Below are 18099 nucleotides of genomic sequence, written 5' to 3' on the forward strand. Positions count from 1 at the left end.
TTAAAAATTATAATAACCCAGATGTTTATGAATAAATAAATGGTTAATAAATTATATAGAACACTGGGTACCTGTGAAAAAGAATGAGAAATCTTAGGAATTGACAGAAAAATATTATATTAAAAAGAAAAAAGTTTCAGAACAGTATATGTGGTAACAAATCTATTCATATAAAAAAGACATATAGCCCACATACACAGAATATATATGTGCTTGAATGTATAGAAATGTTGAAAGACACACAACATATTGCTTAAATTAAAAAAAATCTTACAAAAGAGGATATAGAAAAGAAATAGAAATCCTCTATTTCCTAAGATTTAATATAGATAACAAACTGATCCTTCAAAATTTTTGTTTCTTTTAAGGTAAGTCCATATCAAATCTAATTTCCAGGATTAAGAACCGGAGGGTGCTAATGTATCCATGTCCAAATCACCCAGTTTCCACTAGCTCAACTATGCTAGGAAAAGGCCCCCCAAAGTTCATTTGGCTAGAACACAGTCTAAGAAAAGCAACAAGGGTCAAAGAGCTTACTTCATGGTTAGGGAGGAAAATCAGTGATAGACCAGTACAACATATTCAAGGGGTGCAATTTACTCAGTGCAGAAGTGCTTCGACTTTCATTCCAACATTAAAAATAATAAACCTTTAAAAGTTATGATCAATTCTACAGAGAAAATTAGTATACTAAAAATCAAAATTCCATTTCAGTAAGGAATTATACAAAGCACTAAGCATTAATTAGAATATGTTTCTTTCAAGATGTAAATTTTCATCATACATATATAAAATATCTCTGGAAGGATACAAGTAGTGAACAACATTGACTGCCAACAGAGAGGGAAACTGGGTGCCCATGGGATATTTTATACTCTATGAATTTTGAACCATGTAAAAGTATTACATATTACCTATTTAAAAATAAGAAAAGGGCTTCCCTGGTGGTGCAGTGGTTGAGAGTACGCCTGCCGATGCAGGGGACACGGGTTCGTGCCCCGGTCCCGGAAGATCCCACATGCTGCGGGGCGGCTGGGCCCATGAGCCATGGCCGCTGAGCCTGCGCGTCCGGAGCCTGTGCTCCGCAACGGGAGAGGCCCGCGTACCGCAAAAAATAAAAAATAAAAAATAACTGATTTGCATAGGACCAACTATTATTCAATATGGCAAAGACCCAGAATTAGCAACACTGTGTGCCCACCACACTTCTTTAGGTTGGTTCTATTTATTTTCTTTGATCTACTGCATCTAAAGCAGATTTATTATGAGCTTAAAGAGAGAAACCATGTCCTATCTTGTCCTTGGAAAAACCTCTCTGTCTTCCACCCCTATTTTCAAGGTGGCTAACATCTCAAAGTAAAACGGTATTTCTAAATTCCTTGTCTCTCACTGGGCATTACCTATGTACACTTGAAAGCCAAAGCTGAAAAAACACTCCTAAAGAAAGGAAATTTTGAGAAGTTGAAGGCATATAAGATGAGAAGAAGAGGATGTAACAAAAGTTTATTCTGCTACTCAAAATAAAGTTTAACCAAAGGAAAAGAAGAATAAATTCGTAATTGAACAATTCCAAAGATAACTGGAGAGATTTTATTCTTACGAAAATAGTTTACTTACAATAAAAATCCATGTTAAGGAAACTCTTCCTACTTCTTTGACAGTATTTAAGTAGGATAAAATACTGATAGTAAAAAGATAGGGTGGGAGAGATAATGATTTAGCATTATAATGCCAAATTATTCTTTACTGGGGTGGCCTTACCACATTACTGTGTTTTCTAGGGATTAGTAACTTTTATCTATTAAAATATTTTATAATAAGCTAAATCTGCTAATTATTAATTATAAATAATGCCCAAAATTAAGTAATTAAAGATACATTTAATATACCCAAAGATTTTAAGAGAGAATAATTTGTGTAACACATCACTATTATTATGACTCACACCTTAAAATTTCATTTTCTTCAAGATTCCCATAGCACTTTACACATTCTTGGGCTAAGTACTCATCTAGTCCATCTGATACCTCCAAACAAGTAGCTAGTTAACCTGTTCTTTAAAAATCATAAAATTAGATTTCTTAAGCCGCATCATTAAAGATCTTCTGGTCCAAACCCCTCATAAAATAAAGGAAAGGGGGGAGATGAGAAAGAAAAACAAAAGAAGGCTAGGGAATCTAAGTGATTTGCCCTAGGACACCCAGCATAGTCAAAGAAAGAATATTTACAGGACTTGGGTAAAACAGTCCAGAAAATAACACTAGATTTCATTTCACAGATGAGAATATTGAGGCAACTATTTACTTATAGACCAGTGACCTGATGGCTGTGATGAAAATTCCGGTGTCTTGTCTAATGCTCAGTAGCATCTCTAATGTTGAGTTCTTTCTAAATAACTAAGTGTAGCCTTTGTCACTCATTAGCCTTCCATTCAGATACAGGATTACAGGATGCCTTCCACAGGTATTTCTTCCTTTTAGTAGATTTACTTTCAAATAGCAATGAAGGCCTGTAACATGCTAAAGTGGATCATAAAAAATCTTTATGTGAACACAACTAGAATATATTTACCTTCTCTAATATCTATGTCAGTTGTTTATTATGGGAAATACTACTTGAGTTCCTCTTCTAGAAATGAAAGGCCAAGGAGCTGTAGAGAAGGAAGGAATACTAATTTACGGGATTTATATATCACTCTCCCTTTCCAACCTTAGCTTTGCTGGCAAATACATGTGAAGGAAATTCCACAGATGACAAATATTTATTTTATCTCAACAAATGTATCAAGGTTTTAGTGCTGAAATTAACATGCCATGATGAAAAGAGAAAGATTCCATCATCTTTACAAATGGTTTGAAAACCAGAAACACCACCAAATCAAAGCAACTCTGTACAAACTTCAAGTTATAAGTAAGTACTAGGGATGTATTATACAACATGATAAATATAATTAACACTGCTGTATGTTATATATGAAAGTTGTTAAGAGAGCAAATCCTAAGAGATCTCATGACAAGGAATAAATTTTTTTTCTATTTCTTTAATTTTGTATCTATATGAGATGACAGAGGTTCCTAAATTTATTGTGATAATCACAAGTTAAACTTATACAGTACTGTATGTCAATTATACCTTAATAAACCTGGAAGAAAAAAAATAAATAAAAAATAAAACACAACAAAAACTCCTACTATATATATATGTATATATATATATATATATATATATATATAAAACAGAAAAACAAAACAACACTGACATGTTAACCAACACTGTTGCCACCTAAACATCCTATTATTAGGGCCTTTGGAAACTCTGACCTGATGCAGTCATCTTTCATAGAGATGGATCATCTCTATAACAATAACATGGTTGGGCATGGAAGCCAGGAAAACATAGATAACAAAGTAAGTCAAAATTAAAAGCAAGCAAGAGAAAAAAAAAAAGAAGCAGAGTAGGGTTTTACAATCCAAGTTATACTGTTGAATAGTTAACTATGCAAATTCTCCACCTTGAACACAAAAGTAATAGTAAAGAGGGGGCTAGAGGACTGTGGTAAAAGAAATCAAGCCATATAAATGCTTTAGCTGAAGTAAGCTATCAAGATACGAATAAGAATGAAATATTAAAACTCTGCCTTTTGGTCTAAAGACCAGTAACTGGGGAGAATGGCCTAAAGTAATAGTTATACAGGACACCAGGAGTGACTCAAAGACAATAGAACTGAATCAACTTCAGTTTTCGTTTTTTTTAATATTGCAGATGTCAATTTTATTTTTATTTATTTATTTTTTTGGCCGCGCCTCACGGCATATGGGATCTTAGTTCCCAGACCAGGGATTGAACCCATGCCCCCTGCAGTGGAAGTGTGGAGTTTTAACCACTGGACCACCAGGAGAGTCACTCAATTTTGATTTTTAAATGGTGTTTATTGGTTATTTCTGGTCAAGCAGTTCAATAACAAACTTGTAAGGACACATAGTATATTCCTTTTCAGAGAAATAAGATTAGTTTCCAAAGGCTGGTTTATTTATTTTTCTTTTTTTAAAAATTTCTTTTAGATTTTAAGTATACTACAGAATGCTAATGTGTTTTAATACAAACTTTCTAACAATGGGTTTACATCATATTATACTTGTAATCACACCAAATACTAAAAACTAATTTGGGCCCAATAAACAAAAGATGCTATGCAGAGAAAGAAAGTACATAAAGGAATAATCTTTATTTCAATATATAATTATTCCCATTACAGTGGTAACAAGAAGTGCAACTATATGGAAGATATGGATTAGGTGATTTGTTCAAGGCTCTCTGCTTATTGAGTAGTTAAAATGATTTTGCATATTAAATAGGGAGAATTTTCAAAAAGAACTCTGGAATTAATGGACAATTTTTTATTTCATTTAATTTTTGATTTCCAAAAGGAACATTTTAAGTGGCTTATTTAAGAGAACTAACCTAGTCCAAAGGTTTTTAATAATGGATTATTCAAATTTATGCAATTATTACAAAGGTAGACAAGTTACATATCAATCCATAACCTTTTAAATATGATGGATATTCAGGGTTTTTTTTTTACTGGAAATATCAAATATTTTTTCATTTTAAATATTTTTAAAACAAGAAAAAATAAAATTTCAAATAACTAAGTTTCAAATGAGAACATGCACATATTTTGAGGATCTACCTGAAAATGCTCAAGTATACTAACAGTTCTGGTTGTGGATTTTTAAAAAAGCATTAAATAAAAAACTGTCTAGATTTCCTTTAAAACTAAGTTCTAAACTATACCTACTACACATGTAGAATAAAAAGCCTTAAAACCTCTCAGTTTCATCTCAGGAAACAATATAAGAAATCCAAATTGTTGCATTACATTTTTATAAAATTGTGATTAATATCCTAACTGATTCTACAGAATATTTTTAAAAATGAGAGACAACAACTTTTAAGCTCTTTAAAAAATATGTAATAACAGCCTTAAATTGTGGCAAAAGTTAAGCTCTAAAAATCTAACAGAGCATGGTCCAGATTGTGTTTCAAAGGTTGACTTGTGCGTTCTTATTTAAAACCGAAGGTAAAAATAGTTCCCCCCAAAATGAAGGTTCTCAGCTAGCCCACGAAAACAAACAAACAAACAATTTAACTTAAAGAACTACCAAACCTAGATATCAAGAATACATCTATGGGATGCCAGAAATGGAATACATCTCCACTCCACGCAATGGGAGTGTAGTCTTCCAATTCCAAACCACTGGAGGAAATTACTACAGTCCTAAACAGATACTAGGAGGTGACAGAAAAGAATGAAGGACAAGAAAGGTGCTACTGTCTTTTTAGGTCCAGCTAGCAAGAATTATCAGTTATTTTCTTCCTCAGGACTCAGGGACTGATCTGCCTGCTTTACTCACTTCTTGTTTTTGACTAGGTCTTTTGTTTCCCGCCTATGGCTTATAGTAAAGCCTGAAATTATTTATAGGTTTTAAATATCAAACTTACTATGCTTTTCCATACTTTCCACATTTTCTATAAAGAACAAGAATTACTTTTTACAATCAGGAAAATAACTAATATTAAAAGTGAAATATCTCTCCACAGATAGCAAAAGCATAAAATAGGAATACATTTTTTAAAGTGAAAAATTAATATATGAAATAATTCAAAAGGAGAAAAAATTATGCACGTGAAATTATTAAATCTAGCAGTATTTACAACAGTGAAAAATAAAAAGCAAGTCAAAAGTTCAATAATAAGTGAATGATTATGGCTCATCAACTTGATGGAATATTATGCACAAGTTATAAATATAGAGAATATGTAGCAAAATGGAAAAGATTATGACAGAACACACATTCTGGAAAATAGAAAAAAACTGTACTATACTATGATTATAATTACATGTATATATGAATGCAAAGACGGTTTGCAAAAGAGAAAAACAGTTACGTTCGAATAACAGTATTACCTTTGTACTTAAGGTAAATATTTATCTGAGCCATTTTTTAATCTTATATTTTGAATGTAAAACAGTATGGTAAATTCAAATCTTTCAATCTGCTTATTTAATGAAATTCTTCTCGGGAATTTTAATCACAATTTACCTAATTCCAGAAAACTATAAAAATAAAAAACAGAAAACAACTATTTTATTTTCTATTTTTAAATGCCCTTTGTTTTAAAGGGCATTTAAAAATATCTCATAACAAATTTTTAACTTTGTCAAAAATCAATAAGGTTTTGCTATACTTTAAAGTGCATTTAACAGATAATTCCTCTTTTCCTATTTAACATTTTTAGAAGAACTAGCAAATTAGTCAAGAAAGTAACTTAGCTATGGAAAAATGGAAGAAGGAAGAATTTTGATAAGAATTCAGAGGATAAGAGTATTAAACTTTGCTTATATATCTAAGCTTCTAGGCTCTACCCTGTTTATTCCAAGTGATGAAATGCTTCAATTCTTAATTTTTAGATGACCCGAAGCAACTCTAAAAAAAGGAATGAGATAAAGAAAGAAGGCAGAAGATTAAGATCTACTTAACATATCCATCATAATTTTCAAACGAAAAAAGTACACCTCTTAGAAATTCTAACTGGCAGATCCTAATTAATGAGAATGAATGCTAGTCTTATCACTACAATATTTATTATTAGTAGAAATGATGATAAATAAATAGCATAATTACACTATACACTTATTATAGTCAATAATTATTTTCCAACAATGTTCTCAGGTATTTTGGGGGGGAATGTCTGTTATTGGAAATGGTTTAAAAGACAATACTTGCACAGTTTTTTCTAAATAACTGAAATTAATAAAGTTAATTCTCTACAGCATTTATAACTATGCGTGTCTCACACAGATTTTTAAGAAATACAAAAGGGAATTCTGGAAGAAACTCTAGAGAGCAGTTCAAAATACTCTCACAAAATAAAAATTAGTCAAAGCAAACATTTCAGCAAGAAGCATAAACCTTTAAGTGGGATATTATTTATAATTTCCCACAGTTGTAAGGATTATTACACATATGAACCTGCCATCTAATTTGAAACTTTGAAAAGCCAAAATAGAAGATATTAAAAGAACAGAAAAAGAATGAAATGCTGTAATAATGTTGTTAGGAAGATGACAGTAGCTTTATTTTAAATGTCTAACTAATTAGAAAAACAAAAAAAATCACTCAAAGTGATCTGACAGGTTATTCTATGTTGCAAACATATCATTGAATTTATATGTCTAATAAAGGGCAGTTAAAAAGGTTCAAGAATGTCAAATGGGACTGGGGTGAGAGGAATAAAGAAACAAATATTTTTACCTAGGAAAAGAAACAGCATATGCCCTTTTAAAAACTATTTTCAAATACATTTAATAAATGCAACAACTAGAACAAGTAGCCAAACTTTTAAAAGTTATTTTATACAAAGCATGCACACTATTGATCTTCTTTACTAGTGTTTTCTAAATGTTAAAAATAAAGGAGTATTAACATTCACACAAAAATATTTGAAATTAAAAATATCTTACTAAATCAGCCCCTGCTTGAAGTAAAACATCTGCAACATCCGTATGTCCATTTTCACAAGCGTAGGTTAAGGCTGTGTCTCCTGTTGCTGTTGTAGCATGAACGTTAGCACCTGGCAAACAAAAAAATTACACATTTACTTTATGAATTTTATAATTTGGTGAAACTCATAAACTCTAAATATGAAAATATCAGATTTTAAGAATCCTAATTTTCCTTTAAATGTTTTGGAAAAATGCTTTTAGCCACACAGAAAGGAACTATACCAAATGAATAAAAAATACAATAATCTGGACTTCCCTGGTGGCACAGTGGTTAAGAATCCGCCTGCCAATGCAGGGGACACGGGTTTGAGCCCTGGTCCGGGAAGATCCCACATGCCGCAGAGCAACTAAGCCCATGCGCCACAACGACTGAGCCTGTGCTCTAGAGCCCGCGACCCACAACTACTGAGCCACGTGCTGCAACTACTGAAGTCCACGTGCCTAGAGCCTGTGCTCCGCAACAAGAGAAGCTACCGCAATGGGAAGCCCACACACTACAACAAAGAGTAGCCCCCACTCGACGCGACCAGAGAAAAACCCGCGCACAGCAACAAAGACCCAACGCAGCCAAAATAAATAAATAAATAAATTTATTTTAAAAAATAATAATAGTAATCTGCCTATACATCCCCAGTAAGATATACCCTAAGAAATAAAAGGACTGCTAAAGCCAAAAATATCAAACAGTTTTCAGAAATCATATTGACAGTAGTTTTGGTTTCTATTCTATGGATATTGTGGTAAAAATCAAATGAGCCTTTGGTGAGTGAAATTAGGGGCATGGCTGAGAGAAAACACAGATAAAAGATTGAAGTTAAGTAAAACCGTATGGTTCTGAATTGGAAGTACTGACATGAATTCATGTTGTATTATTATCTGTAAGAAAAATATTTCCTCACTCTGACCAACTAAAAAGGCCTAGAGACAATGAAAGATCAAGCCAAAATAGCATCTCTAGCTAAGATTGTGATCTCTAAGTACCATATCCTACTAAATGAAATTAGGGCTTCTTAAAGAAATAATTGGTTCCAAGACTGGGGGAGAATCTGTATAAGATGGTCCTGAAACACCTAGCAATATCAAAAAGCATGGAAACAGAGACTATAATGAGGTCACACCAAAAGGATTTAGGAGCTAAACTTATTGACCAAAGATAGTGAAATTGTCTTTCAGCAATTTTTACATCAAAAAGAATGAGGACTATGATAGAATAAAAGCCATCATGTATGTTTAAATCTAGAAGTTCAAAATCATGTTCCAATCAAAAACAAAAAAACCACTTCATTGGTCACCAGTGAAGGATACTAGGGGTCCACCTCATTATTTGGGGTGAGGGGGGGAGAGGAAAGGGGGGGAAAAATCAAACATTTATACTACTGTTCCTAAATGATTTATACCTAAGAGTAACCAAATAGTTGATGAAGGGAAGTTTCTCTTTACAGACATATTTCTGCTAATAAACAAGGAAGGAATAATAGCATTTAGAATATTACCACTTTGTAACCTTTAACGAATTAATGGATCTAAGCAATGATCATCAATATCTAATAATCAAAAAGAGAGACAATCAGACATTTACTACCTCCTGAAGAAAGTACACAAATATTACCCATGAAGTAGTCTTAAAAACAAAACAGAACAAAACAAACATACATCATACCTGAATTCAATCAAGTCTCTAGATCTAAGTACTACTTATAGAAAATCCAAGGGACAGAAAAACAAGTTAAATGAAATCGTGGAGGTGCAATTAGCAAAATCCATACTCTGGGAAGCCTAAAGGATAAACATTTCATGTCTTCAACCAAAACTTGCAAGGGAAAAAAAAAAGAAAGATGATGAAGAGCCCATAAATTAAAGGGACTTAAGAGATGTATTGATCAAGAGTTACTGTATGAATCTTATTTGAATCCTAATTCAAAAAAGTCATTAAACGGACACATACACATTTATAAGACTATCAGGAAAATATGAAAACTGCCTGGATATTTAATGACACCAAGGAATTATTCTTTTAAAAATTTATGTAAGGAAATGGTACTGTGGTTACTCTTTTTGTGTGTTGTGTGGTATGCGGGCCTCTCACTGTTGTGGCCTCTCCCGTTGCGGAGCACAGGCTCCGGACGTGCAGGCTCAGCGGCCACGGCTCACGGGCCCAGCCACTCCGTGGCATGTTGGATCCTCCCGGACCGGGGCACGAACCCATGTCCCCTGCATCGGCAGGCGGACTCTCAACCACTGTGCCAATAGGGAAGCCCTTTGTGGTTACTTTTAAAAGAGACTGTCTTTTAGAGATACATACTGAAATATTAATTGATAATTTATAAAAACAAATTTATTTTCAAATTTAAAAAATTTAAATGTTAATTTTAAAATGTTTTTATAACTATGTGTGGAGACGGATATTAACTAGACTTATTCTGGTGGTGATTTCACAATATACACAAATATCAAATCATTATTTTGTACACCTGAAACTAATATAATGTTGTATGTCAATTATCTCTCAATAAAAAAATTTAATGTTTAATTATTTGAAATAAATATTATATAAAAATAAGTGGGGTATATAGAGGAAGTAGAGATGAAATGAGATTCTTAAAGCTGGGTGATGGGTTCTTAGGATTCATCATATTTTCTAAATGTTTGAAAAAATGCCACAACAAAAGGTTTTTTAATTTTTTAAAAAAAACTGTATAGGCAATGTATTAAAAGACTTGTTGGATTCTTCTTTAGTGCTACACTATAAGAAGAAATGCATGTAAATAAATCACACTCTAATCTGGAAAAAAATTGTTTTAGGTAGTGATCACATAAAAAGTGATTCTCAGGCCCCCAAAATAGTTCCAGAAACTACCTACTTCAAATTAGCAAAAGTAGCTAAATATGAGAATCAGTGGTGATGCAACAGAAAAAACAATGTCAGGAGTTCTAAGTTTGAATATTGGCCCTGTCACTTATTAGCTTGATTTGCTTAGGGAAGTTATGTAACATGACTGTACACATGAGCTGAGCAGAATGTCTGGTGATTTCTTAGTTAACATTATTTATTCCTTTTTTTTTTTTTTTGCGGTACGCAGGCCTCTCACTGTTGTGGCCTCTCCCGTTGCGGAGCACAGGCTCCGGACGCACAGGCCCAGCGACCATGGCTCACGGGCCCAGCCGCTCCGCGCCATGTGGGATCCTCTCAAGCCCCTATTTATTCCTTCTTTTAAACGCCTCTTAACAATATCTTGACTACTTAAAGGGATGTGGGGAGAATGAAGACTGATAAGCACTGGTAAAGAAAGACTCCTGAATGGGACACAGACAGTTACAGAAAATAATGAAGGAAAAATGACTGAATAATGCACATACATTTACTAACTACAGCAAATAATAGTATTTGAGTCAAGGAAGAGGTCAGCCTGTATGGTTGGTTTGTAAATTGGTTCAAAATCTAAACAATCATCTAAACCATTAATGATCTGGATTAAGAAATTATTGCAATAATAATTCAAAGGAATAATTGATGCTGGGCTATAATCAAATTAATATTAACAATAAAGGATGAATAAAGTTTTGCTAAATATTTTATTTTCCTTTATGTATTAATTTCTTTATATGTCAAGTTTTTTGTTTTTTTGTTTTTTTTTGCGGTACGCGGGCCTCTCACTGTTGTGGCCTCTCCCGTTGCGGAGCACAGGCTCTGGACGCGCAGGCTCAGCGGCCATGGCTCACAGGCCCAGCCTCTCCGCGGCATGTGGGATCTTCCTCGACCGGGGCACGAACCCGTGTCCCCTGCATCGGCAGGCGGACTCTCAACCACTGCGCCACCAGGGAAGCCCTATATGTCAAGTTTTAAACAACTTATTAGATATGGATAAAAAATTTTATACTACTTCTAAAGGATATATAAAGGTTTATATCTGTCTGGATCAATTTTTTCTGATATATCCTTAACTTGCTCTATATAAAACTACAAATATTCTATGTAAAAAAACTTACTTCTTACCACTGGTTAACAATATATAAAGCACAAATTATTTTAAAACTAAATACTTCTGGGACTTCCCTGGTGGTCCAGTGGTTAAGAATCCACTTTCCGCAGGGACGCCGGTTCGATCCCTGGTCGGGGATCTAAGATCCCACATGCCACGGGGCAACTAAGCCCACGTACTCTAGAGCTCGCGTGCCATACTGGAGAGCCCATTCGCCACAACTACTGGGCCCACACGCTCTGGAGCCCACATGCCACAACTAGAGAGAAGCCTGCATGCCGCAACGAAGAGCCCGCACCACAACAAAGATCCCTCACGCTGCAATGAAGATCCCGCATGCCACAACTAAGACCCAATGCAGCCAAATAAATATCTAAAAACAAATAAACAAACCCCCCCCAAAACTAAATACTTCTGCCAAAAAAAAACATTCCCACTTGTTCGTTCATTCTTTCTTTCTTATTTTTATTGAGAAGTCAGAAATGTCAAGAAATGAACAGGCTTAAGGGTATCAAGTTACAACCTCTATGTCATCCCCACCTCCTCTTATTAATAGACACTAGGAGGAACTAACTTCTCCCCTCCTAAAGCCACAAACATTCAATGGAAAGATAAGGTCAATGGGAAGCCTTACAGTCACCAAGTAAACATTAATAACTCTAAGAAACCTTCTAAAAAAATGACATTTTTGGAGATTTAAAAGCCTAAGAAGAGAGTTAAATTATGGATCTGTCTTTCAACTTTTGTAGAAAGTTGAAAAAGTTATGGTTAATTGTTAAAGTTATGAAAGCAATATAAAAGTCTTTTTCTAAAAGGCGTTTTTAAAGCCACATACCAGCAGCCAGTAAATATTTAACCAACTCCAGGTGTCCCTCCTGAGAAGCTTCCATCAGAGGTGTGGAGCAGCCAAGTTCTATGTCAGCCCCTGCCTTAATCAGGAAGTCTGCAACTTCAGAAAATCCTCCACAGCAAGCCAATGTCAGAGCAGTTTCTTGGGTTTCTTCTGTCTGAGCATTTATATTTGCTCCTGAGGAAAGCATGAAAATAGATAAAACTAGTTACAAAAGACTTACAATAAAGTGTTCTGATTTGTGATAATTATCTTTTCTCTGCTTCTGGGGCTCCTTCCAGGGTGTTGATAATTTATTGTATCATCAATGCAAAAAAATCTGAGTTGTAGTAAACTTCAGGGATACTGACACAAAAAAACCAAAGGAAATCGATTTTTAAATTTAGGAAGTAAAACTATTTTACCTTGTGCTAAGAGTAGTGCTACCATCTCTTCATGTCCTTCCCGAGCAGCTTCCATCAAGGGAGTGTATCCTTCATCATTAACTTCCTCAAGATTTGCGCCCCTCTCAATAAGTAGAGCTGCCAATTCAACGTGTCCTCCACAGGCAGCTAGCGTTAATGGAGACTCAAATGAATCTGCAGGCATATTCACTTGAGCACCACTATCCAAAAGCAAACGTGCCACCTCTACATGTCCATCCTGCAGATTTTCAGAAGTAAAACAAGAAGAAAGGAATTTTTGTTTTGTTTTGATATTTTTTAAGTGGGAGAAGAAAAGCAAGAGATTGAGGAAAGACAAGAGGAAAAAAAAGGAGAGGCAGCTTAGAGGCATGTATATTACCATGACCATCTGAACAATTTTTGATATCTATCTTACCAAAAGTCCATTAAAATTATTTTATCTTACTTTTGAGCAAGCCCAAAATTTTCCACAAGAATCAGACTTGTGAGACACAGTTACAACTCCAAATAATTTTGAATTTGCACATTCTTTGAAGTTCAAAACATTGTTAAATCCATAGTCAACAGTAACTCAAAATAAAATAATTACTGTTTATACTACAGTCAGAGTCAAATATAGCGATAGCCTCAAACTTAGGTGTCATGTTTAAGTGTAGAAACTGTGTTAGATCTATTTAAGGAAAAAAGACTTCACAAAAAGTAACACAACAAATTTTGTGAAGTCATTACCACTTGGGATTATGTCACCAAGGTAAATCCCTGTGGACTGATACTACCCTATATTTTTTCTCATCACTAACTTGTTGTAATGAGGCAAAGAATTTTACAAAGATGTAAAAATAAGTCGTATTCATTTGTAAATAATTTTACCATGAGCCCATCTGCATAGACAGTAAGGCAATTAACAATATTCTCATGGAACGTATCCATTCTATCCCTCTATCATCATACATACATTTCTTTAGTTTCAAATTCTATGCTACAAAATTTTATGTAACTCCTTAACTCCTGTTGTGCATATAAAGACAAATGGTATTGTTCTTTATTTCAAACATGACCCAAATATTGTTAATGAAAAGTAAAGACTGAGTACAAAAATAAGGTTTTATAAGGTTGGGCAATTCTTTTACTAAAGAATTAATTAAATAAACCTTAATTAAATATTAGGTTTCAGTATCCTTCTAGAGTTTCATTATACTTAACTAAATGACTAACTTAGCTGTAACCACTTTTGACATGATGTCAAAAACAAATGACTTCACATTAAAATTTTAGTCTTACTAATACTTCAAATATATGTAAAATAAAATATATTTTAACCAAATTCCTGTATTGAGTTACTTGGTGTTTGATATACAAATCTAATTGAAAAGAAAATAAGGGTTTATGAATGCCCACAGATCAGGGAACTACTATTGCACCCAGCTTCTCTAGGCTCCCAAGAAATTGTTTTGCTTGAATTTACTTTAATTTTTGAAGAGTCTTTATATACTCTGCTAACATATCTTGAGTACATACCTTACAGAGGAATTGTACTAAGCACTTTTTTTATGTTAATGAACAATATTATTTCTAACAAAGGAAAACAGAATAACAAAATAAGAAATTAAAGAAAGAATAATCCACTTTTAAAGGCCTAATATCATTATTAGAATTTTTTTAAATTCTAAGACTTTAGTCTTAGCCTTTGAGCAGTAGCTGGGATTGGACTTACTCTCTATCATAAACAACTATAAAAATTGGGGGAGGGCTTCCCTGGTGGCGCAGTGGTTGAGAGTCCGCCTGCCGATGCAGGGGACACGGGTTCGTGCCCCGGTCTGGGAAGATCCCACATGCCACGGAGCGGCTGGGCCCGTGAGCCATGGCCACTGGGCCTGCGCGTCCGGAGCCTGTGCTCTGCAAGGGGAGAGGCCACAGCAGTGAGAGGCCCGCGTACCGTAAAAAAAAAAAAAAAAAAAAAAAAAAAAAAAAAAAATTGGGGGAAAAAGATAAAACAACTGGAGGCACTGGACAGCAACCAAGCTAGGGCTAGGGTTATGATAACTTACAGGAGGGAACATTTGAGATGCTCCCTTTTTTTTTAATAAAATATATTTTTATTTTTTTTAACATTTTTATTGGAGTATAATTGCTTTACAATGGTGCACCAGTTTCTGCTTTATAACAAAGTGAATCAGCTATACATATACATATATCCTCATATCTCCTCCCTCTTGCATCTCCCTCCCACCCTCCCTATCCCACCCCTCTATGTGGTCACAAAGCACTGAGTTGATCTCCCTGTACTATGCGGCTGCTTCCCACTAGCTATCTATTTTACATTTGGTAGTATATGTAAGTCCATGTGACTCTCTCACTTTGTCCCAGCTTAACCTTCCCCCTCCCCGTATCCTCAAGTCCATTCTCTACATCTGCATCCTTATTCCTGTCCTGCCCCTAGGTTCTTCAGAACAATTTTTTTTTTAGATTCCATATATATGTGTTAGCATATGGTATTTGTTTTTCCCTTTCTGACTTACTTCACTCTGTATGACAGACTCTAGGTCCCTCCACCTCACTACAAATAGCTCAATTTCGTTTCTTTTTATGGCTCAGTAATATTCCATTGTATATATGTGCCACATCTTCTTTATCCATTCATCTCTTGATGGACACTTAGGTTGATTCCATGTCCTAGCTATTGTAAACAGAGCTGCAATGAACACTGTGATACATGACTCTTTTTGAATTATGGTTTTCTCAGGGTATATGCCCAGTAGTAGGATTGCCGAGTCATATGGTAGTTATATTTTTAGTTTTTTAAGGAACCTCCATACTGTTCTCCATAGTGGCTGTATCAATTTGCATTCCCACCAACAGTGCAAGAGGGTTCCCTTTTTTCCACACCTTCTCCAGCATTTATTGCTTGTAGATTTTTTGATGATGGCCATTCTGACTGGTGTGAGGTGATACCTCATTGTAGTTTTGATTTGCATATCTCTAATGATTAGTGATGTTGAGCATCTTTTCATCTGTTTGTTGGCAATCTGTATATCTTCTTTGGAGAAATGTCTATCAAGGCCTTCTGCCCATTTTTGGACTGGGTTGTTTGTTTTTTGATATTGAGCTGCATGAGCTGCTTGTAAATTGTGGAGATTAATCCTTTGTCAGTTGCTTCATTTGCAAATATTTTCTCCCATTCTGAGGGTTGTCTTTTGGTCTTGTTTATGGTTTCCTTTGCTATGCAAAAGCTTTTAAGTTTCATTAGGTCCCATTTGTTTATTTTTGTTTTTATTTCCATTTCTCTAGGAGGTGGGTCTAAAAGGACCTTGTTGTGATTTATGTCATAGAGTGTTCTTCCTATGTTTTCCTCTAGGAGTTTGATAGTGTCTGGCCTTACATTTAGGTCTTTAATCCATTTTGAGTTTATTTTTGTGTATGGTGTTAGGAAGTGTTCTAATTTCATTCTTTTACATGTAGCTGTCCAGTTTTCTCAGCACCACTTATTGAAGAGGCTGTCTTTTCTCCACTGTATATTCTTGCCTCCTTTATCAAAGATAAGGTGACCATATGTACGTGGGCTTATCTCTGGGCTTTCTATCCTGTTCCATTGATCTATATTTCTGTTTTTGTGCCAGTACCATACTGTCTGGATTACTGTAGCTTTGTAGTATAGTCTGAAGTAAGGGAGCCTGATTCCTCCAGCTCTATTTTTCTTTCTCAGGATTGCTTTGGCTATTCGGGGTCTTTTGTGCTTCCATACAAATTGTGAAATTTTTTGTTCTAGTTCTGTGAAAGATGCCATTGGTAGTTTGATAGGGATTGCATTGAATCTGTAGATTGCTTTGGGTAGTATAGTCATTTTCACAATGTTGATTCTTCCAATCCAAGAACATGGTATATCTCTCCATCTGTTTGTATCATCTTTAATTTCTTTCACCAGTGTCTTATAGTTTTCTGCATACAGGTCTTTTGTCTCCTTAGGTAGCTTTATTCCTAGGTACTTCATTCTTTTTGTTGCAATGGCAAATGGGAGTGTTTCCTTAATTTCTCTTTCAGATTTTTCATCATTAGTGTATAGGAATGCAAGAGATTTTTGTGCATTAATTTTGTATCCTGCTACTTTACCAAATTCATTGATTAGCTCTAGTAGTTTTCTGGTAGAGTCTTTAGGATTCTCTATGTATAGTATCATGTCATCTGCAAACAGTGACAGCTTTACTTCTTCTTTTCTGATTTGGATTCCTTTTATTTCTTTTTCTTCCCTGATTTCTGTTGCTAAAACTTCCAAAACTATGTTGACTAATAGTGGTGAGAGTGGGCAACCTTGTCTTGTTCCTGATCTTAGTGAAAATGGTTTCAGATTTTCACCATTGAGAATGATGTTGGCTGTGGGTTTGTCATATATGGCCTTTATTATGTTGAGGTAAGTTCCCTCTATGCCTACTTTCTGCAGGGTTTTTATCATAAATGGGTGTTGAATTTTGTCAAAAGCTTTTTCTGGGCTTCCCTGGTGGTGCAGTGGTTGAGAGTTCGCCTGCCAATGCAGGGGACGTGGGTTCGTGCCCTGGTCCAGGAAGATCCCACATGCTGCGGAGAGGCTGGGCCTGTGAGCCATAGCCGCTGAGCCTGCGCATCCGGAGCCTGTGCTCCGCAACAGGAGAGGCCACAGCAGTGAGAGGACCGCGTACCGCAAAAAAAAAAAAAAAAAAAAAAAAAAAGCTTTTTCTGCATCTATTGAGATGATCATATGGTTTTTTTTTTTTTTATGTTTGGGGTAGGAGTTTATTAATTTATTTATTTACTTTTGCTGTGTTGGGTCTTCGTTTCTGTGCGAGGGCTTTCTCTAGTTGTGGCAAGCGGGGGCCACTCTTGATCGCGGTGCGCGGACCTCTCACTATCGCGGCCTCTCTTTTTGCAGAGCACAGGCTCCAGACGCGCAGGCTCAGTAGTTGTGGCTCACGGGCCTAGTTGCTCCGCGGCATGTGGGATTCTCCCAGACCAGGGCTCGAACCCATGTCCCCTGCATTAGCAGGCAGATTCTCAACCACTGCGCCACCAGGGAAGCCCCGATCATATGGTTTTTATCCTTAAATTTGTTAATATGGTGTGTCACACTGATCGATTTGCATATACTGAAGAATCCTTGCATTCCTGGGATAAACCCCACTTGATCATGGTGTATGATCCTTTTAACGTGCTGCTGGATTCTGTTTGCTAGTATTTTGTTGAGGATTTTTGCATCTATGTTCATCAGCAATATTGGCCTATAGTTTTCTTTCTTTGTGACATCTTTGTCTGGTTTTGGTATCAGGGTGA

At 35.1% G+C, this 18099-nt stretch overlaps 1 protein-coding gene across 10 annotated transcripts in view; it reads right to left on the bottom strand.

Annotated features, from left to right (window-relative positions):
• The window catches only part of LOC309803826 (ankyrin repeat and KH domain-containing protein 1), a 124136-nt gene that overhangs the window by 65619 nt on the left and 40418 nt on the right, over positions 1–18099 (bottom strand). For 9 of the 10 annotated variants that reach the window (XM_082620597.1, XM_082620596.1, XM_082620600.1 and 6 more), the window contains exons 8-10: positions 12802–13039; positions 12383–12574; positions 7526–7635 (exon numbers count right to left, since the gene is read on the bottom strand). In XM_082620597.1, coding sequence (XP_082476723.1) covers positions 7526–7635; positions 12383–12574; positions 12802–13039 — 540 coding nt within the window. The remainder of the gene's footprint in view (positions 1–7525; positions 7636–12382; positions 12575–12801; positions 13040–18099) is intronic. The other variant, XM_082620593.1, reaches the window with a different exon arrangement.

The sequence above is a fragment of the Mesoplodon mirus genome, assembly GCF_964341445.2.
Source record: "Mesoplodon mirus genome assembly, chromosome: 5".
Classification (NCBI taxonomy): domain Eukaryota; kingdom Metazoa; phylum Chordata; class Mammalia; order Artiodactyla; family Ziphiidae; genus Mesoplodon; species Mesoplodon mirus.